We start from the raw sequence: 23,293 nt of genomic DNA, 5'->3' as shown, positions 1-23,293 counted from the left end.
ATTTTTATTTTTACTAATTGCGATTTATTTACATGTCAAAATGTATTTACTTTATTCTAACTAAATTTATAGTACATGACTGTACTAAAAGCATTTTGAGCGAAATATAACATTGCCAAAAATTGTAAAAATAAAAAATAGCAACATATAATTGAACTAGGCTGAAATTTTGAATTTAGATCATTGATCAGTAAACAGGCTCTCTTTTTATTACAAATAGTGAAATATTTTTCACAAAAGGATAACGAGTAAGCATTCAGACACTGTAGCTTATTATAAGGCTTCATTTAATAATTTTGAAACATTTTTTTTATATTCTAGTCAAAATATTTTTTAATTGCAAAAAATAATTTGTTTTTCAGAGAAAGGTATAGTTAACAATTCACTATTTCATTATTGTTTAATTATATATTTCTAGTATCTTATATAAACCGAAAATCGTCTTATAAAAGTTAAGAGTGATAAAACAAAATCTTCCATAATATCTCTGAGATTTAGTACAAATATTGAGCTACGTCCCTATCTAAAGGTATTAAAAATTCCTAAAGTTTAAGTGTTCTTATTCTTTAATTTAGTTTCATTTATCTGTCCTCATTATTTAATACAAAAATGAGAGCATATTTCTATGGGGAACTGATTTAGAACAGACGTGTACTTAAAACTTCAATTTATTAATTTTAAATATATAAATATAATACATTATGGTATATTAGAGTTCCGGTTCTGAAAAATTATAAAATTTACATAAATAACAATTTTCTTCTAGACTTCTTTGCAAATAAAATTACAATATATTCTTTATTTCTCTAAATAATATTATTTGGAAAGTATGTATATCTGTTAGTGAAAGGAAATTAGGATTGGTTTCATCAAAAATTTAAGAGCTGATTTGTTTTTGTTTTTTTTTAATTTTAATTTTCAATAAGTGGTTAATGTCTGTACTAAATGTTTTTCACAATATTTATTTTTTATTAATTTTTTTTTTGTTTATTGCAAATAATTTGAGGAAATTTATGCTACCCTGATATTAATCATTTTAATATGAATTCTAAAATGATAAAATTTCAGACCAGTGACCGTTAAGACTTTAAAATAATGAAGAACATGTACTAAAATTAGGTATTCTTTATTTTTGTGGTTTGTGTTGGTTCCTATCTGAAATCTGAACTGTTTTACCCAGTCCTCGCTATGTTCTAAAATCACCAAACAGTCGTGAAAGGAACCAATGCAAACTAAAGTTGATTAGAAACACTTAAGAACTGTAAAGTGCTAAAAAGATGTTGATTTTCCATTAGAATAATACCATTAAAAGATGTAGTTATATCCTGATGTATTTAAAATTCTAGTACAAAACGTTGACTTCAAGCGTTTGATTTTATTAACCCTTTAAGGACGATAGAGACACCGATGTTCCAAAAAAAAATCCTAGACCTTTCTAAACTTATATTTTACTCGAAGGAATCAGAAAAAATAATTTTTCTGACCCCCATTTTGAAATCTTTCGTCCTTAATAAATCGCCCTTCACATTTAGGGAGAAGTGGGGCTCCTTTGAATTGGGGTACTTTTGAAAATGGGCTTTTTTCTTCAATTTTTAAAAGGAATTGAGATTTTTCATAACGCAATTTAGCGTCCGAAATTGACTTGTCGAGCTAAATCATATCATGGTGAAGTCCGGATCCATTTAAAATATAAGAAGAGAACTCCTATTTTCAAAAGTGCGCCACTTTTCCCTACTCAAGAAATTGAAAAATTCTCAATTAAAATGAATAGTGAAAACACTATATTATTATCTATTTTTTGCGAAAAAAAAATTTGTAGTATTGCTACAATCTTGAAAAAAGAGGCTTAAAAGAAACAATTAATTCTATTGAAATATATAATTGTTGTAGCTCTTGTTATGAGATAATTTATAGTTCGAGCAATAGTAACAATTTGATGTTCATAACTATTTTTTTTATAGCAAATGAACCAATAATATAATTATTAGTTTCAGGAGTGCTTTTCAATGTCAAAGTAATAATAAAATAGCTCATTTTAAAAGAGGAATTTATTGCTCTAAATTAAATTTTCCATTTAGATCAATTTTCATGTGAGAATCAATTTAACAGGTCTTCCTGATAAGTGTGAGAATCTGCCATATAACGTCTCTTTATTTCTCGGAAATAGTAAAAATTCCTTTGCTGCTTCGTGATTCAAAAATTATCGCAAATTAAAAAGAAAATGTTTTAAACAAATATTCATTCCTTTAGGAATTTTAATTGTACGTCCATCTTCAGTTCCAACTTCATTTTCAATTTATCTGGCATTAAAAAAAAACAGTGTGAAACCGTGAAAGAGCAACAATTTAATTTCAAAGTGCACAGCGCAATAAATCATGAAAATTAAATTAAAACGCAAAATGGGAAATTTATTATATTTTGTGCAGTTTTTTTTTTTGGGCACATGAAGTGTCAAAAGCAAATAGGAAACACTTGCTGTTTTCACAACTTTCAATACACTATCAAGGAATCACCAATTAGCATTAATTTGCACGTTTAATAGCTATGCCACCCAAGAGTGCCATCTTTCTTTTTTGTACGGTTATTAAAACACTTTTCATCCAATTTTGCAGGAAAGAAATTAAATTTCTATCAATTTACACTTTACAGTCTGGTGGGTGTTCTTACGTGGGAATTTTCACAATTTCCCGTGTAAATTTTAACACAGATTCTTACAGGTGGGTCGAAGAAGTTAATGGAGGATTTCTGTGGTAAATTGCTGGGCACAATAAGTATCAAACACTGAGAAAAAATCTCACGATGAACCTGATAAAAAATGATCAATTTTCTTACTTTAATGCTTGCTTTACAAAATTCGTATTTCCTACTTTAAGTTAGAGCCATTACTTTCTCTGAAGATGAATTTCTTATACGGCTCCGGCACATCTTTTGGATTAGTAAAATTTCATGAAATCAAAATTCACATCCCCTTCTTTCTCATACATTTTGCATAAGTCTATCTCATTCTTTTGCACTCCAATTTCCATTTAGCGAATTAAATTTGTTATGATGTTCAAAAGAAGAAGAAGAAGAAGAAGAGTGGGATAGAATGAGATAGCCATATGAAAATAAAGGAAAGGATTCGATTTTTGATTTCATGAAATTTTCCTGATCTGAAAGGTGTATATATAATAATATAATAATGGTGGCACAACGTAACGTTCCATAGAGAAACTAGGCCTTCCCATAAGGGGAGTTCGGGACATCCATTATTATTTTTCTTTCACTGGGAAGGGGTTGTCAATCCCATGCCCCGTGAGATCAAGTGCAGTGAAGCTCACTGAATGCGATTCGAAATTCGAACACCTTTAGCGCCAGAAAAATTCCTGGTGACCTAAAGGCGATTCAAACCGGGGACACTTGCATTACAGAGCGAGTGCTCTACCACTTTGACCCATTGAGTGAAAGGTGTAACGGAGCCATTATGGTTAAAATATTTATATTTTCCATAAAATAAAAGGCTTCCACATTCCCTATTCTTTTTTAAGTTAATTACACTGAGAAAAAGAGTGGGTGCGATTAACTTTTTTCCTCGTAAATTTAACACTTTTTAGGTGTAAAAATATATCAACATTTTTCAATGTTAATTTTACATTTTTTTAAATGTAACATTAACATGAAAAAGGGTAACTTTAACCCTAAATACACCTAAAAAGGGTAATATTTACACAGATTTGGGATCAATAATACAGGGTGAAACTAATATTTCCGGAATGTCATTTTAATATTTTCGGATTTCTCTCAGTGTATAGAAGGTACAAATGAACTGTTAAGAATAATAAGAACAAAAGCAACAAATCGCAAAATTTTTGGTATTCTGAATTTATGAGGACGAGCTTTTGTTTTACAAACGGTATTTCAAAATCGACATTTCGAAAAAACTTCTTGATTTTCGAACAACAAGCTCTTGAAATTGGTTTTAACTTAAATTAAATATTATGATTACCGCATCATTCCTTATGATTACATTAAGACATTACATAAACTCATATAGCCGAAATAACCCTTGAAAGTTTGAATTGCTTTCACTGACTGAGAGAAATCCTAAAAAGTTAAAATAACATTCCGGAAATGTTTATTTTACCCTGCAGTATTGATCTGAAACCGGTGTAAATAATACCCTTTTTAGGTTATTTAGGGTTAAAGTTACCCTTTTTCATGTTAATTTTACCCTTAAAAAGGTTTAAAATTAACATTAAAAAATGTTGATATATTTTTACACCTAAAAAGTGTTAAAGTTATGAGGAAAAATGCACCCCCGTTTTTTCTCAGTGTTTCCCACCATAGTATTACAACTTTATTAAATAAAATGGTTCTGATTCCCTTATTTTATAAAAAGGTTATACTAACATTTGAGGTTATGTTCCTTCTAACCTCAAAAATTATATAATTTCTTAGTAGAAAGTTTAATAGTTTAATATGTCACGCTAGTGTTTCCTTTAATTCAAAAATATGCAATTTTTTGTAATATATTTCACAATTAAAACCATTTTTGTATGTTTTTGGCGTTAGAAATTGCAGCATTTATAATTTCAAAGATTTTACATCAATTTATTTATCTCTCGTAGTTGACATTTCCTTACAAATTACATTAATAAATTCTACCACACAAGAACGACTTGGTATTTTTGGGATTAGATTAAATTAAACCTAACACTTTGCGAATTTTTCAAAATGAAAAGTAAATGTGTCACGACTAAGATTTGCGAAAAATTACACTGAGAGAAATCCGAAAAAGTTAAAATAACATTCCGGAAATGTTTATTTTACCCTGCAGTATAAATACTACCCTTTTTAGGTGTATTAGGGGTTTAAGTTACCCTTATTAATGGTAATTTTACCCTTAAAAAGTGTAAAATTAACATTAAAAATGTTGATATATTTCTACACCTAAAAAGTGTTAAAGTTGCAAGGAAAAAAAAGTTAATCGAACCACGTTTTTTTCTCAGTGTACGGACGTTTGTTTTAAAGTACAATTTAATCGTACATAAATTCCATTATTTCTGAAAATATCCTTCGAATTTGGGAGGTGAGAAATGTCGATCATAAGTCCAAAGCGTTGCAATTTGCAAGACTCTACTGTCCCAGAAAACACCAAATGCTAACCGATTTCAATTCAGCTGAAAAAATGTACAGTAGACTCTCGCTCAATCGGCTCTTTTTCAATCAGGCGAAAAATTTTGTTGACAATTTTCACATTTAATTATGAAGCTAATTTGCTCAAATTCGCTATAGTTCTTTCTATTTTACAGTGATTCTTTATAATTGAGCGCTTTTTGTGGAATTTACAAAGGCTTTGACGCCCAAATCTATCAATAAACCGGATGACATTTTGCCCCAAATGCCCGATTGAGAGAGAGTCTACTGTATTTCTACTGTATTTACCATTTCCATATATTTGGTTAACATTTTTTGTTAAAGAACTGCTGAGCGGTTAGCATATTTTTGCTAAATGTGCTTGCTGGGTGGGTGTCAAGGTATTCAATTCAAATTCAAACGGCCGTCAACGGATTTTTCAGCCGATTTTTCTCAGTGATTGAATGAGGATTACAAGGTACGATGGAGGAAGTACCTGGGAATCACACATCTGCTCCACGAGGCACTTTATCACCCATGGTCTCTTAACCCAGCCAGATTGATGATGAGTGTCATGCTCTGGGGCTGAGAAAAGGAGATGCAGAGGAAGAGACCATCTCGCGAAAAGGAAACTCCCCTTCGCGATAAAAATCAATTTCTCGAGTTTGGACCAGCACTAATAAATACATTCCCAAAGCCTCTCGCGAATGAAGCGATGAACAAATGAGAATCCCAAACGGATAGAAGGCAACAGCTAGGACAATTGGGAGGCGGGTTGGTGAGGAGTTTGTTGAAGGTATCCCAGCAACAACAAAAAAAAAACTAAACAATCCCTAGCACCGGCCACCAGAAGATGAGGGCAGAGAGAGAATTGAGCAAAATCTCCAGACTTCTTAAATTATATTATTTCACTTTATGACGTCCTCGCGCAGTTCTTTTGCCATCCCATTCGCATTGGGGCTCCTCTTCCTCTCGCACAATTTTTAACAAGCGCCAGGGAATAAATCGTAATCTCCCTGGGATGAAAGATGTGCAAACAATGCTGGCGCCTTGTCCGCATTCCCTTTTGCCAGCTCTTCTTCGGCCCAACATTAATTCCAGCATGACTCTTACATGTTGCTTGCACATTGGATGTTGCCTTTGGGACCCGGCGGCCCGATGATATGGTCATTCTCTGGCCACCACGTCGCCTCCAACAACGGTGGAGAATTGGAGCCCACAGTATCGTGTGTGAATAAATTGTTTGTGTGTTTTAGCCCCACAAAAGGGCCAAAATGAAGGCAAACGACCAATGTCAGGACAAAAAAAAAGCCCAAATGGCCCAAAGAGACAAGAAAATATTTGAACATTCGCGCATATGAAGTCGTCATCATCAGGAAGTGATTTTTTGCACGTTGCACAAATTGCAAAATTGCAAAATTGCACAAAAAGATGCCAATTGGGGAGCTCAAGTAAGAGGAAAGAGAGATTCACCAGACGTGAAATGACTTTGGTGCCTTTTACTTTGTTTTGCAATCACCAAGAAATCATTCTAAAAGTCACCCATTGCAAACCTTTCGTTTACGAACTCTATTTCATAATTTATAATCTAGCAGTGCCCTAACAGTTAAGACTGTTTAATTTGATTAATGTTACACTTCCTTTAAACTTTTACATCTGCGAACCAAGAGGCAACACATACGGTTCGCAGACTGAAGACTTAATTCTTGTTAAACTTTAAGTCTGAAGTTTTTGCTAAAATGTTGAAATGTTGATTTATAATTATTTCGCTTATAATCAAACTGAATGATATCTTCAATGACAACAAATATTTAGATTATAGCAACATTCGTTAAGTAAATACCTTCGTCAAGTTCTTAAATAAAACCTCTTAGGTTAATGAGGGGCTTTGAGACATGAGATGATAATAACATTTTAGAACGTAGAATTAAACTTGTTTAAGTCGTGCTTGAACTTGCCTACCGAAAAGTAGAAGACGAAGATTTTGTACTATAACTTTCGTTCAACATATAACGAAAGATTTGGAGCAACATTATTTTTTTCAAAATCACAAAAGCAGAGTGTGATCAAACAAAGCAATATCTTTTGGTAATTTATACGAACAAAAACTTTCATTAAAAACCTTACGAGACTTTTCAATTTAAACAGGGATATTTCTGTTCTTAAATTGTATTAAATATTTAAGTATTTCACATGATTGAGGAAATCAAGGTTGTAAACACTGAAATGTCGATAGATATCGGTACGCTGGATTTCGTTAAGTTTTCTTTAAAACCTGACGAAACAATTCCTAAGCAAGTTTTTTTCAATATTGAAAATGAATTAAATTTATTCTTTCGGGCAAATAAATTGTGGTATTTCAGTAATTGCAATTACTTAATATCTACTAGTACACATACTAAAAGTAACTCCGAGTACTAGTACTAGAAAAAATAGCAATAATATCTAGACAGATATAATATTTTTGTTCTCATAAGACAATGCAAACTACAATAATTTCGTAGCTAGAGAGTTCCATAAGGTTTTAACGAAACTTTTTTCAATTACGAATTGTTGATGAAGTAACTTATAGAAAATACTCGAAGTATTGTTATTGAAGTAAGTTTCGTTAAAAACCTAATGAAACTCTTTCTTGCAAAATTATTGTAGTTTAAAATGTTCCATGTAAGCAAAAATATTGAATCTGTTATTTAGTACTGATAACTTTTGACAATTTGTAACAAAATTTACTTAACGAAAGTGTAGTTTGGGCATTGAAAATGCTTGAATAACAAGATTATCTGAGAATATGGTAATTTTATCTCTCGTTGATATCAAAAACTATTTTAATTTGAGAAAAATTATCAAAACAAAAATCGGATGGTACTTCTAAAATATTGAAGTAAAATACGTAATTATTTAACGAAAGTTTGAGTAAGATTTAAAATCAAAAGACTCTAGAAAAGTGTCAAGGAGTCGAATCAATTCAACAGAATTTACTAAACTGCCATCCAAATAATTTTCAACTAAAAATGAGACGAGTGGTAATAACCTTCGTCAAGTTTTTAACGTAAAAATAAAAATTCAAATCAAAGTGTTCAAAATTCATTGAGGATCCTTTCTAATTGATTTTATTGTTCAACTTTTGTTACCCTTCGTTGTTTTGCATAAGTTCTAATATGATATTATATATTCTTGCCAGTTGTACTAAATTGGTTATTATTTAAACGTAGCGAGGGTTTCGTTCAGTTTTGATTTTCTTATTGGAAGAATGGACCAGGTCATTTTAAACAGCCTATGAGGTCTATCTTATAATATATAATAGATATGCTTCTCCGTGCTCCTGGATATTCTTGATTCTATGAGTACTAAAGTAAACTAATTCGAACATTTTCCTGAATGTTTCTCAGATTTAGTACAAAATATAAAAGTTTTTCTTAAATATATGGACAACCAATTTCATTGCTATTTACTTCCCTCAATTTCTCAAAGAAATAACAAATTCAATTCGAAGCATTATTTAGTACAGACATGTACTAAAATTTAATTACGCTGTAATGTCTTTTCCATAACTTGTAGTGCAATTTCAAAGGAAAAAAAACCGTTAATAACTTCAAACTCAAAATAGAAAAGGTCCCCCACCACTGGCTCTAAGATTATCATTGGCAATTGGCAAAGGGAAGAAAATGTAAATAAATACTTGGTGAAGATTCTGTTTCCTTTCCAAATACTTCACTTATCAGTCATTCATGAGAGACATCCCGTGTGGGAGTGAAAAAGGTTTAGATGAGCCAAAGTGGAAGGGAAAAAACCCAACGTATCCACAAATACACTTTGCCTCGGAACAATAAATGCATGGCAGAGAAAATAAATAAGAAATATTTTCAGTGTTTTTCTTACAACCCCAACTCTGAGAGATAACCTCAAACTATTTGCATGTAAAATTAGATTTTTTTTTTGCTTGGTGAAGAGGAGAATGTCAGAGAATTTACAATAAGCAAATAAACCATCAAGTGCTTTTCATATATTTATCAGTTTCACTTTTTTTTGTCTTCTTCTCTTCATATTTTTTTGACCTTCTTAGTCGTAGGTTTTTTCGTGAATTTTATCACAGAAATGGCAAAAAAGGATGATTAAATAGACGCCCTAAGTGAAAATATATAAACAGCGCGATTTTGGGGTGTTTGTGGCTTTTGGTGTTATCTTTTGCGTGGTGATATCGCATTTAAATAGTATGGTATTCCCTATTTTCTTATACCTATTTTCGGAATAAATTCATCCATTATACACACCGAAAGAAATATTTCACAGTGAATAAATTTGGGCCTGCGGAAGTTCAAGGATTATTTCCTTTTTTCGTCTTTTTTTGTTCAACCGAAGAGAAAAAAGCTCAACTGAGAGCTTTTCGTGGAAAGGGTGGTACCCTAATGGCCAAATTAGAGACTTTGCTTTCCAAATGAATTCTTAACCCCTTTTTTTCTGAATAAATAAGGTGTTAGTGATTCTCATTAATTTGATATTTTGAGCAAACAATTGGGCATGAGCCATGAGGACCTACCCTCATCCCCTAAAAAAAAATTACTTCGACCTCCTCCATCCTCTGCCCTGTAATTAGGGCCAAAGTAAAGCAAGTGCTGTCCAAATAGTAATTCATTTGAATTTATATCCCATCAAAAATAAACTCTTATAACAAACTTTCGTCTACCCTGAAATATTCTTCGATAATTTATTGCTCAAAAATTCATAAAAGACCGTTCAAAACTTTTCCTTGGCCTTACTTTTGCGCTCATTGAGGGGGCGGGGGGCTAATTCTGGGGGTTAAAAATTGACTTACCTGCCACTCTTTGTGATGATCATTTCGGTTCCATGAGGGGCAAAACTGTTCCATAGCTCATAGTTCTGCAACTTTGCCTCGATTCCAGTCAGAGTGAATGCCGGCGGCAGAAAATGCCTGGAAGGCGGTGGGACCGGCAACATGGTCGGATATGGATCTGACAGAGGTGACAGAGAAAAAAATTTGTAAATTTGTGGGGTTATTGGACAAAAAAGCGATTACTATACAAGATAATTATTCAATAAGCAAATTAGACTTTCAAATGACTATGGCATATACTTGAGAAGGTTTACAGTGCTCATTAGATATTTTGTGCACCCAAACCCATGTCCATGTTATGTACATGGATAATGGGCAAATATTCCTATTTAAATTATTTTTTAGAGAAAAAAAACAACTTATATAAATTCATGGGTGTAAATAACTATTTCTGCAAATTGAAAGTAAAAGATTTTTCAAAGTTTCACACACAAATCACTTGTCAAAGTGTTCAAAGCTGTCAGACACAACTGTCAAAAAAGAGTAAGCAGAGACATATACCAGATAGCCATAAAAAATTGCAATGAGGTCAGATCATAGTGCTAAATGAAATCCATTTTCTTCTTATCAACTCGAACAATTTTTCTTTTCTGAAAGGTAGATAAAGCTCGCAAATTCAGAGAAAAAATTAAAATCATTGAAATACTAGAGTTCTTTTCCATGGTATGTGTCTCGACTAATTGTGATCATTATAGCAAAGGTATTTCCTAGGGATTAATTTAACCGGGGATGCATAATGGGCCCAAAAGGAGGCCTTCGTGAAGCAGTTCCGCGAGAAACCGCCCCCACTGTAATCTAATCTAATCTAAGGGATATCCTAATCATTTGAACTTTTCACTGATGCTTTTTAAAATAGGGCCATCTCTGTTAGAATTGAGATAAAAAATGAGAAAAAATTAAATTGCTTCTAGGATTCAGCTTAAAGAAAAGAATCACGGATTGCAACGTCAAAATTACACCTAACACCTGGAACAGAATTAAATAAAGTGACGCCGTTTGCGAAAAGCAAGGGGTATCTCATTTCGGAGAACACGGACTAATCTGTCCAGAGAACCCATAGGGGACGTAGAGAACCCACGGGGAACCGAGGGAACTTATACATTTTTTTTTAGAGAACAAGAGAACCTAAGCTAGGGTAAAGTGATACAAGTTGGACATAGTGTTACAAGTTGGACAATTCGCCGGTACAAGTTGGACATGGCTTTTTTCTTGATAAATAGGGGGAAGTGTGGCACCTTTAAAGTGGGGTACCTTTGAAATTGGGATTTTTCACCTATTTTTAAATAAAGTTGAGCCTTATCGCCATATAATTTAGCTGCACAAACAGATTGAGAAGCTAAATTACATTACGACATGGATCACTTCCATTTAAATATAGGTGAAAAATCCCAATTTCAAAGGTGCCCCACTTTTATAAGTGCCCCACTTCGCCCTACAGTAAAAAATTTGTTTTTTAAGCACAAGGAACCAAATTATAAAACTAAAGCATTAAAAATATACAAATAAAAATGAAGTACTAAATATATCAAGAAAAAACCTGTCCAACTTGTACCACTTTACCCTAATCGTTTTCTCAGGGAGCTCACGGGTAACTGGGAGAAACCGGAAAATCCATACATTTTTTCCAGGGAACTCATGGGGAACCCATATATTTTTTCAGGGAACAAGGAATTCATGCCACTCTAATTGCTTTTAAATTATCCGGGTAACTGATTTTGGAAAACTCGAGTCAATATGACCAGGGAACCCGGGAAACTCATATATATATTTTTATAGTACCCAAAGGATCCACACATTTTTTTCAGGAAACTCTCGGGGAACTTGGAGTACCGGGGAAGCCTGTAGATTTTCAGGGAACCCAGCGAACCGATAGATATTTTCAGGGATCTTGGGGAACACATTATTATTTCAGGAATCTGAGAACTCAAGCCACTCTGACGAACTCTGATGGCTTATGAGTTACTCCTTGATGAAAAGTGACCAATAGAGGTAATTCCTTGAACTTTAACCACTATGAGTTTTCAGACCTTAACCGAACCTATCCTCCTCCTAACCAGAAGACACGATAAATACCCTACCCCAGGTCAGGACACCCAGAAATCAGTAAATAGAATAGACAACTGCTCTCATTTTCAGAAGAGATGATAATAAATAATGATAATATATAAATGACAGACAATAAATACGTGACATTAGTACAATACCTTGATAGTAAACCACTATAAATAAATATTCAATCTCAGTCTTAAGTTCCAAATAAGCTTGTCCTTAATAATATACAGCCCATGAAATTTAGCGGTAAAGAATTAGGTAAAAGAATATATGGAAGGAAATTCTAATGTATGACTGTAAAGTGGTCTTTAAACTTTAGGTTTAGTCCAGTTCCCAAAAGTTTGGATTTTATACAAACAAGCAATCGCAATGATTTTTCAAGATAAGGTTACACAAATACTATGAAAATTCAATACTAAGTAAAAATTTTCTCAAAAATATTGTTTATTAAGGAATTACAGCAGTTAAGCCATAAGGCTAAGCCTTAAATCTGAATCCCGTATAAAGGTCCAAATAGACTCAGGCTGATCCTTGAGAATACTCAGCCTGCAAAATTAGACAGCAAAGAATTAGATAAAGAAAATTCACGCAATGGACCTCTAATCAAAGATCTTAAGCCTTTAGTGTATGACAGTTTGAAATAAATCTTTAACTGCTAAATTTTATAGTATAAATATTCTCTATGATCAGCCTGAGTATTTGAGCCCTAATGTGCTAGACCAAGCATGTGGCTAGTTAATATTTTTATATAGAGCTATTTGAAGCCAATTCCTAAATTGATCTCGGACTCAGCTCACAGTGCTCTGAGAAAAAAATTTATTTAAACAAAAATTTAGTATATTTATCCCTCCATACACGGAAAGGTATCTTATAATACGGAAAACTTCTCACTTTTTTGTTATTTAGTGTAACGGTTGCGAGTTCAAAAAAAATCCCATATAAATTTAAATCAAAGTATGAGAAATCGCTTCAAATTTCAGGCAACTTGCCAGGGGCGTGTGCTAGATACACTTATGACTTAAGACGAGGGATGGCTTAACGTAATTATAATAAAAATAATGATTAGAATAAATTCCAATCCAGTTTCCCATTAACTAAGTCGTTTCTCGGCTTAAGCTGAGAGACAGATTAGTCAGAAACTGATGGAAATGTAGTCTGCTCATTATTTTGATTATAATAATTACGTTAAGCGTCCTTCAGCTTAAATCGTAAGTGTGTCTAGGACATAAGCATGTTTTGTATGACAATTTGGGCTAATCCTATCGCTAAATTGAACGTTAAAAATTTTTAAGGATCAGCCTGAGTATATTTAAGATTTAATTTGACTACTATTGCTTTTTCAAATTAGTTAAACTTTTGATGCTTTTAAGCCCTATTGGACAATGTTGAATTTACGACGTTTGGCAGTTAAGATTTTAAATGATTTAGAACTTGAAAAATATTTCTTTTATAAAACTGCCACAGAATATTTTCTTTTTTAAAAAATCCCGGCATGCAAGTATCTTTATTAAAAATTTCTCTTTGAGTACCTCTCCAACTCAATTAATAAATTGTCTTCTATTACTGAAAACTTTACAAAATATTATAATTTTCGATAATAATTTATCGGAAAATAAATGTCAGCAAGCTTTCATATTTTTATTTATTCTTTTTTAATTTCTTTTTATTCGGATGGTTTTTAAACTAATTCACTATTTTTCTATGCAATTAAATATGATTCTAATTAATACTTTCTTCGATTCGAACAAGTTGTACACATTTTTTGGAATAATACAAGTTTTTTTTCAAAATGAAGAAAGTACTAAAATAACAAAAATTAGCTTCAAAGATTCTATTTTCTGTAGAAAGTATTTCATGTTTCTTATAGTATTGTTTAAAATAAACCTAGTTTCTCAAAATAATTAAAATTAATCATTTAAGTGAAATTAAAGAAAAGCTTTTAATGTATTCATGTTTACATCTGCCATTATTTTTAATAGTTCTTGTTAACATATCTCGAAAAAAGCTAAATAATCAAGTTAACAATTTGTTTCTTAAACAATTAATCATAAAGCTTTTATAATGCAGAAATAGGATTTAAAAAAAATGTGAATAAGTTGATTAACTCATTGAGACAAGATTGATCTAATAATCTCAGAATTGATCATTCTTCATAATTTTTTATTTGCTTATTTCCGGTTTGTAATTTAATCCAGAATTAGAATATACACGTGAGATAGGCGTATCGTTAAAAAATCTTTTAAAATTTCTTTTATTTATAGACAAGAAAATTTAAATATAGATCAAATCTATATGAACTAATGGAATAAAAAAATACCTAAAATTGTATATGCAATTTTTTATGTATTATTTTCAATTAATTTTAATCAAATGCATAAAATAATTTCGAAATTAAATATTGTATTTAAATATTGTATCAATTTATCGTGAAGAAAATCCACTTGTGCAAAATGAAAATGGCAACAAGATGCCTTCTCTCCTAAGTGATGTTTAGAGCACAAAATTACTTTTAAAGCAAATATGCCTTCAGGTAGATCCTGAGAGTGCAAACCATTACCATTCTAATTAAATTCCAATCAATTTGTGATATTTCATAAACACCTTTCAGGTAGATGTTGACACAGCAATAGAAAACAACTACACTTTAAAGGTATTAATTCAATTTCCTCCTCAACCCTCTAGCCAGAACATTTTGTCACACTCTCTTGTCCAATTGGAGGAGTTTGCTTAGTACAAGCAATTGTGATGATAAATATTTTACAGAGACGATGGGGACAGGCGCAGAATAAATGGTAAAACATATTGAGAAATGTATGAGAATAAATATTAAATAATCTGCATCATTAATAATTTTCCCCAGCAAAAATGAGCAATTCCAAGAATGCGATATGAATGTTTAATCTTCATTGGGGTATTCACCAACATTTATTTAATCAATATTGTTGGTACTAAAATGATATTGTCAGTCAGATATTAATATAGTGTTCGATACTCCGCATATTTTTGCCAATGCTTTCTTGAGGATAAAAAAAAGACTTTATAATTGAAGTTTTTCCTCTCGATTTGAGTTGAAAATTGATTGCTAACTATGCGGAAATTGTGTCTGAAAAATTATAATTTTTTTTCGAATTATCCAGCAGACATTTTGGGATTATTTATTCATCTCCCAAGTAGTATTTTCTTCTCTACATCGCTCATTCTATAATACAGGGGCACAACTACAATCCCAGGTTTAATTTGAGTGGAACAGCTTTAAAATTTCTCACAATCTTTAATAAAAAGGAAAGGATAAAAAAGGGAAAAATCGTGCGATATTCTCAAAAATTAGCTATTAGGAGAGACCGGGGCAGAATTAGCCACGCATTGTATTAGACAATGGGATGTTATAGCTTGTCTTGGAAGGAATATTAAAGAAACCACTATTTATTCCAAAATTACACTTCTCTTTCTATTTATTGAAGTATTTGTCATCACGATACAAACATATTAATACAAATTATAATTAAAAATAATAATGAAAAATAATCATTTATTGACTAATTCTGCTCCGGTCTCCCCTAAATATTCTTGCATAGTAAACTAAATAAAATATATTATAGATTTATAATTTTTGGAAGCAATTTCTTATAATTTTTTTAAGACTCTGGAAGTTCAAAGAGAATGTGATCCTAAAAGTTCTTTCAAGCTTTTGAAATTCCTCTTGAAACACTTCTAAAAGTTTTAGTTCAACAGCCATTTTGTTTCCTGATATTTGATTTAAAATATTGAATGAAAGCAGGACTATTGGCTATGTTTATATGCTGGATTAATACGGGATTTACTGCAAAATAAGGAATATTATTTAGACGAAATTTGAACAAAATTTGAGATTAGAAAAGAATATTCTCAATACTGATTTCTCCTATACGCCGTAATTGTTGTTAATCTACCGCAACTGTTCTCAATCCCCTAGAATTTTTTTTTCAACTTAGTGTTTAAACTGCTTTGTACGTCATATTGTCAAGTCCTTCTTATACATTGTGTAGTGTTTGAATTTATTGGTCGCTGTTTAATCTGGAGAAGCTGTTGGATACGAGCGTGGGAGGTCGCTTGTATCGGCAGGACTGTTTGCCCGTGGTGAGGGGGAGAGAAAGAGAGATGCTCAAAGAAGCTTGAGCCGTTGACGGAGAAGTTCGCTTCTGCTGGGCTGAACTTGAGGGTGAAGAATATTGGTCAGGCGGGATGTCTGACCTGGAGTATAGTCACGGGCGAAACGGGCTACCCCTCAGATTGTTCCGGCAAGTGAGAGCCTAGCATGGCTTCTATATTTCAGAAGTGGGATTCGAACCCACGCCCACAGAAGTGGACTGCAACCATTAAATTCAAATACTACATTTGTTACTTAATTAGGTAGTTTAGTGTAACAGAACGGTTGGATATGTTTAAATGCTAGATTAATTCGTGACTTATTTCAAAATAATGAATAACAATTACACGAAATCCAGGAGACTTTCGGTTCAATAGAATATAACAGAATAATGACGACAGAAAGTTTCAAGAAGGTTAACTGTTTCCGTCTACCTCTTGTTGACAAAATTTGATCAAAAAGGACTTAAAATAAATATCCTGAATTCCAATTTATTCTATTCTCCCAAACTGTTCTCAATTCTACCGAGCTACTGAGAACGCTATATTATTAAGTACTTCTTTCGATTCTTTTAATTGGGTAATTCAACATAAAAGAATTATTAGCTATGTTTATATGCTAGATTATTATATGATTTATTTCCAAATAAGGAATAATATTGGACGAAATCAGATCAACATTGTTAAGATAAAGTAAAGTGCCCCCGAGTCGACCGGTTGCTCGACTCGACCGGTGGTCAATATTTGAATGTTTGATGGTGATTTTCTATAAAATTGTCACTGATTCGTATTTATTTATGGAATAATTGACCAATTAATGTTAGATCGTATGCCAAATATTAGTGCAAATATAAATAAATTGAATAAATAACTCTATCGGTCGAATTGAGGAACCGGTCAACTTGAGGGCACATTACCTTATACCGCCGCAATTGTTATAAATCTCTGTTAACTGCTTTTATGTCTCGTCACTCTTCTTTAACTTGGCTTTCAGGCCGAATAGAAAACTATATCGTCAAAAGCTTATTTTTAATCTTTTAATTGAATAATTTCAACTAACTAAACTATTAGCTAGGTTTATATGCTAGATTATTTCGAGGTATATTTTAAAATAATAAAGAAAATTATTAAACGAAATGCGATCAAAATTTGAAATAAATATTCTGAATCCTTATTTTTTCTACTTGCCGCAAATGTTCTAAATTCAGTATTTAAATTGTTAAAAAAACATATTGTCAACTATATATCTTTATATATTTTTTTTTTGATTGAGTGACCTTAGCAGTAATTAATCTCAAATATTTTAATTATTTCGAATGAATTTACTGAAATAAGTAATTGGTTTTCAAGAAGCGTATTTTGAAGTGAAATTTTGTGAAGTAGTCAGAAGATGTTCAAGCTTCTTGTTATAATTGATTAGATATTTATTTGATAGAGCATACGTCTAGTTAACGAGAGGTCTCCAGTTCGATCTTGGGTGGAGGAAGGAATTTTTTCATGGCTCCTCTCCGGAGAAGACTGAATGGTTTGAATGTCACTTGTTCTGATTAACGATTCTCTGTATTTAAATACAATTAATATTGAACAAAAAGTTCGCAAATTCTCACGATTTGGTATTTATTTCATAATACCGAATTATTCAATTATTTTCTAATCACTAGAATAATTTCTATAAGCTAAAATATTGTAATAACACAAAATTCTTGACTTTTTCTAATTTTTCATGACCTATTCAGGATAATAACTTAAAATTGTAGAAATGTCATCAGCTTTATATTAAAAATAATGGAACCTAATAGAATATTTAGACTCCAATCTTGAGGATTAAGAATTGAGAACAATTGTCAGCGCAACATGACGAAGAAGACTGTGCCCAAAAGTTTAAATTAAAAGTTTGGCAGTTTAAATAAATTTTATTCAATTTCATCCAAAATTCGACTTGCACCCTGCCACTGTAAAAACGTCGGATTATAATTGAATCCTGGAACACTTAATCCAAGATTATTTAGCATATAAACGTAGTCATTGTTTGTGGAGACGGTTCTATGGCTTTTCTCGGGGCCCTTCGTGAAAATGGTGCTGATCCGAAAAACCAAGGAGGAAGTGAATGGTCAGTCCGAGAGAAAAGTTTCCATATTTAGAATCAATTGAGAATTCGATGGTGTGAATGGATGGAAAAAAGGTGGCTTAGAGAGTGAGAGGAAGCAGGTGGATAGAACTCGTGTCTCTGTGCACATAAATAATAATCGTCTGGAATATTTTTATTTGTCCAAAGACCAGGGAATAGAACGCTAAGACCGTGAAGCACCAACAAAAGCCATTTGTAGATAATTGTGAGAATCAACAATGGATATTCATTACACCTCATCTTGGTGGTCCAGCCATTACTTTAAATAAGAGTTTCATGAACTACATTAAACCAGCAATTTTTCCATCTTCCTTATTTACTTCAACTTTTCTTCCCTATCACGCAAGATCATTACATTTACTTGAAGATGCTACAGTTGGGTGTTTTATTGGTTGTCTCTTTAACATCTTCCGTATGTATCGTTTGTTTTTTTTGTAAAAAAAGAAATTCAAAAGAGGTGAATTGTGGTGAATGTGCTCGGAAAGTTAAAGACTTTTCACAGACATAAGTTGAATTGTAAAAAAAGATGATTGCAGAAGTTATGGTCACTTGAATTGTCCCATAATTGTTTGAAGAAAGAAATTCATCTTGGGTCGGATTACACTGCTGCAAATTGTCTCATATTTCACATTTCAATACAGATAACTCAATTGCAAAACAGCCTTATCGCTCGGTGATCGTCAAGCTAAATAGTAATTGACTCTGAATTCTTTGAATTGAATTAAAAAGCATGCAACTGTTAACGGTTTTCTTTTCTTGTAAGTGATATCAATAAAAAAAATACTTTAATTCGGCAAATTAGCATTTTAGTCAATAAAATATTTTGGTAAATAAATAACTCAAAATTCATTAGAAATGATTTAAGATTAAAAAAATATTTAAATTGGAAGATGATTCGTATTTATAATTTTTAATTTTCCCTTTGGTAGGAATATTTCTAAATAGAATATTTGCATTTTAAAATTGGTTTGTGGAGTTAAACTGTATTATGATGAGATCCAGATAAATTTAAAAATAAGACAAAGCCATATTAAAAAGGCGCCCCAGTTCCCCCTAATTTTGATTAAGCTTGGAATAGACTTATTGAGGGGTTCTTCAAAGAACTTAATTCGATATTTGTAATAGGTATGCTTACAAAAATGTCATAAAAAGTGATAAAGAATCTCAACTTATCAAATAGCCTCCTTATAATACAATAAAGTTCAATAATAATTTTAAGTTTAAATTGATTTATATTTTGCATGAAATACCATTAATTTCACTTAATAATAAACTTAAATAGTTAATGATATATTATTTGAATACAACACAATAAAGCCAACTTTAAAACAATTTTATCAGTGCTTTTGTTTACACAAATAACTCGAACAACAATACTACTCTTTCTTTATTTAAATGAATCATACGCGGTATGATAAATCAAAGGAAAAACTGTTCATTCTTTTGAATTTTATTGTAGTTTTATTTTTCTTCTCTGATGAAATATCTCACGGAAATTCTAATTATTCTTTTATATCAGATGTATATATTCTATAAAAATTTTAAACTAAAATAAAACATTATCCTGTGCTACAATTTAAAAAATTAAAAGATTTCAGTTGGATTTATATTAGAAATCAAATATCCATCCAAATTTAAATGCTAAATAAATAAATAATTATTTAATAAAACACTTATCTACTGTGTCTTAATCGAATTGGGACTAAGAGTGCCATCCATACGGCTTCAATTTCAAAAAGTTTTCATCAAAAATATCATATTTTTATAATACTCTCTCTCGTTATTTTATTATTTTATAATTCACTAAAATTATCAAGTTTAGCTGAGATTCACACCATAAAACTTATTAAAACTTCACAGAAATATAAAGAAAAACCTCATTTTATTTAGAAATTTTAATTATGTGGCGTTATTATTGTTTACTAAACTTATTCAATTCAATTTAATTCATTATCGTGAAATTTTACAAAAAACCGGTATGAGTCTTGGCTTACTCTTTTACTATTTGTCTGATAAATCTGTTTTATATAAATCACACATATTTGTAGCTGTTACTAAAAATATTCTCAAGTATTTAACATGCTTATTTCCGATATTTCAAATATCATGAATAGTATGTCAAGTTATAAACAGAAATAGTAAAAATCGGTACGCGTAGTAATTGTACGATTTAGCCGAGACACAGAATTCCTAAACAGTTTATTAGAATGTCATGATATTTCTTTCGTATTGATATTTCTTGTGCTAAAAACTGTGATTACCAGCTTAGCGCGATTATATGAATTGCATCATAAAGTCTATTGAACCAGGGTTTCTGCCGTTTACCTGGTGAGATCGGTAATGGTAAGTCGGCGGCAGACTTCACATTTGAAATAAATAAATAAAAGAATAAAAATTATTTGCATTTAATATCTAAGGAAATGCAGTGAAAAGTTGATAATTTTTAATTTGTTTTAGAAGAATTGCAAAAAAACAACAACGGTATAAGGCTTTATTCGCTTCGGTTAATCGGTAAAAATATAAACGATAAATAAATTAAGATCAACGTGATACATCCCCTGAATCACCTTGCAGGAAATTGTTTCCACCGATTCTCAACATCCAAAAGGTTTTTCTTGAATAAAATTTCAGAAAAATAAAGTACGAGGAAAATATTACGTAAGGTAAAGTGCCCTTGCTCGACCGGTAGATTTATTTATTCAATTTATTTATATTTCCTATAATATTTTGCGTATTATCTAACATTAATAGGTCAGTTATTCCATAAATAATACGAATCAGTGACAAATTCAAAGAAATTGACCATCAAACATTCAAAAATTGACCCACCGGTCGAATCGAGGAACCCGGTCGAGTGAGGATACTTTACCTTACTAAGGCTTATATGCTCGCAGACCTTTGGTTTATCTGCATGGTCTAACTGCTGTAACCGAGGGCAATTTTTGGAAAAAACGTTCTTTAGGATTGTTTACTAAGAACCATTTTAATTATCATTGAAAATTTAGAACCTTGCGGAACTAGGCTAAACCTGTAGCCTTAAGGCCTGCATTACCCTTTTTTCGTTTAGTTTGGTATGCAGCTTGACTAATTATTTTTTTATTCTACTGATTTCTAATATCACGTTCCCGAAGACGTCTTATTTCTAAACAATATAAAAGGCTACTGATTTTTCATAATATTCTTAAAGATTTAATTTCCGTAATACGGATTAAAGACCTAAGGTTAGGCAAATGGGCTGACCTCTCCAAGTTCTTATTAGACAATATTTTTGGAAAAATTACGACTTAAGATTGGATATTAAAGGCAAATGATCTATTAGATTTTGAAAAACCACTAACATTGCTTAATTATTTAGGATTTCGAGACCTTCGGGAATTGAGCGAACCTCCAGTCAGAGGCCTGCAGAATACTACCAGCGCAAAAGAAAAAGTTAAATCAGAACTCACCCGGTAATCTCTGAAGGATTTGTTGTCGATAGATCTCCTGCGCTATGTGCTGATGCATTCTATATTCCGCTAATTCTCCCATTTTTACAAAATCCAAATGCACTTTTCAATCTCAAAAAAATATTTAAAAAAAAACAATAAATCCTGTCTTGTCAGACTAAATCACAAGGCACACTTTTCACAGTTTCAGTTGACGCTGAATTCGTGTTGAATTACATTCACTGATTTTTCTTATTGCAATCTGTCTGGAAGTCACTGTATCGGCCTAATGCATAATCCTCATGTTCGATAGCGGATTAAAATGGTTAAGACACTGTGGCAGTGTATAACATGGATAAAAAGGCCTTTTATGATATCGCTGAATTCACTCCGTTGAACACTTCAATGAATAATGAGTGCGACAAGTCTAAAAGGCTGTATTTTGCCTGTCCAATCAATTAATTAGAGGTGCTATTAGGCCAGAAAAGTCATAGGATGGGGGATACTATTTCACTCATGCCTCAAAACCTTAGCTATATGTATCTCCGGTTGTATACATAATTGCGCAAAAAATCAATTTTTCCAACACGACACTACTCTTGGTCATAAAATGATTTTACACTGGGCTGCGTGTCCATGGGTTTTATGCACTAAATCCGCGGAGGGAGTAGTAGGTCCTCTTTTAGGATATTGACACTAGTAGGGGGTGAAGTCGAGAAGGAACGATTATGTTTCTGTACTGCTTTGTCCCTTAACACGACGGATAACTCTTAAAGCAAACTTGTCACGTCCATTGCACTCAACAGTCGTCCAACAACTGGCAAAAGAGGCGGCTTGAAGATTGGCTGGAGGCCTGCCACTCCGTTCCAACTTGGCGGTGGCCGTTGTGATTTGAATGGCGCGCCGCTGCCGAGAAGCCACACCAAACGGTGTGATGTTGCGCACTTTTCCCACACCATTCCAGGGGACTTGTCGCCTCTGCCTCACCACACTCCCAGTCCAGGCACCATCAGCCATTGGCTGATACCCAACACCGGCAGCCACGCCTCCTGGCCACAGTACCTAAGCAATGGCGCAAGAATAGCGCGTCCGTAGCAGAATTGCACGCCATGCGCGCCAGGATGGCCAAATAGCCGTTGATCTGTTAATAATGTGACACGATGCTTAATTGAATGCCGCGATTCCATGTCACTTTTGCTGCGATGCCGCAAACACAAAAGGTAATTTCATACTTCATACATCTTCTCAGGTTGACACCTGAAATCAATGAAAGGAAGTCACTCAACTGTACCCCTTCAAAAAAATTTCTACGCAGGCGTAGGATATGACCCATGGACTCAGCGGGCAGCATCTTAGAAACACCACTAAGAAATTCAATCACATTCTAAGATGATATCTCTGGAAGTATGTTCACGTTATCGCATCATCGTGCTTTCTCACTACGATTCTTGGGTCCACGGAAATTCGGATGTTGGAATTTGCTTAGAAATTCCAAGAGAGCTTTTTGTCCACAAAGAAGAATTTTAAATTTATCCCACTTTAGTATTGATGAGCAAGACAGTTTTTTAAGAAATTTCAAATTTAAGCAATTCTCAA

At 32.3% G+C, this 23,293-nt stretch overlaps 2 protein-coding genes across 2 annotated transcripts in view; one reads left to right on the top strand and one right to left on the bottom strand.

Moving 5' to 3' along the window:
* The window catches only part of LOC129804644 (uncharacterized), a 68,290-nt gene extending 64,175 nt beyond the window's left edge, over nt 1-4,115 (top strand). Inside the window, exon 3 of the transcript XR_008752010.1 lies at nt 4,092-4,115. The gene's annotated coding sequence lies outside the window, so the exon portion shown is untranslated. The remainder of the gene's footprint in view (nt 1-4,091) is intronic.
* LOC129804654 (T-box transcription factor TBX6-like) overlaps nt 1-22,030 on the bottom strand; it is a 117,450-nt gene extending 95,420 nt beyond the window's left edge. Inside the window, exons 1-2 of the mRNA XM_055852183.1 lie at nt 21,719-22,030; nt 9,929-10,085 (exon numbers count right to left, since the gene is read on the bottom strand). Coding sequence (XP_055708158.1) covers nt 9,929-10,085; nt 21,719-21,800 — 239 coding nt within the window. The 5' untranslated portion in view covers nt 21,801-22,030. The remainder of the gene's footprint in view (nt 1-9,928; nt 10,086-21,718) is intronic.
* Nucleotides 22,031-23,293: the final 1,263 nt, after the last annotated feature.

This window comes from Phlebotomus papatasi, chromosome 2 (assembly GCF_024763615.1).
Source record: "Phlebotomus papatasi isolate M1 chromosome 2, Ppap_2.1, whole genome shotgun sequence".
NCBI classification, from domain to species: Eukaryota; Metazoa; Arthropoda; class Insecta; order Diptera; family Psychodidae; genus Phlebotomus; species Phlebotomus papatasi.
This window is presented reverse-complemented; position numbering and strand designations above follow the sequence as displayed.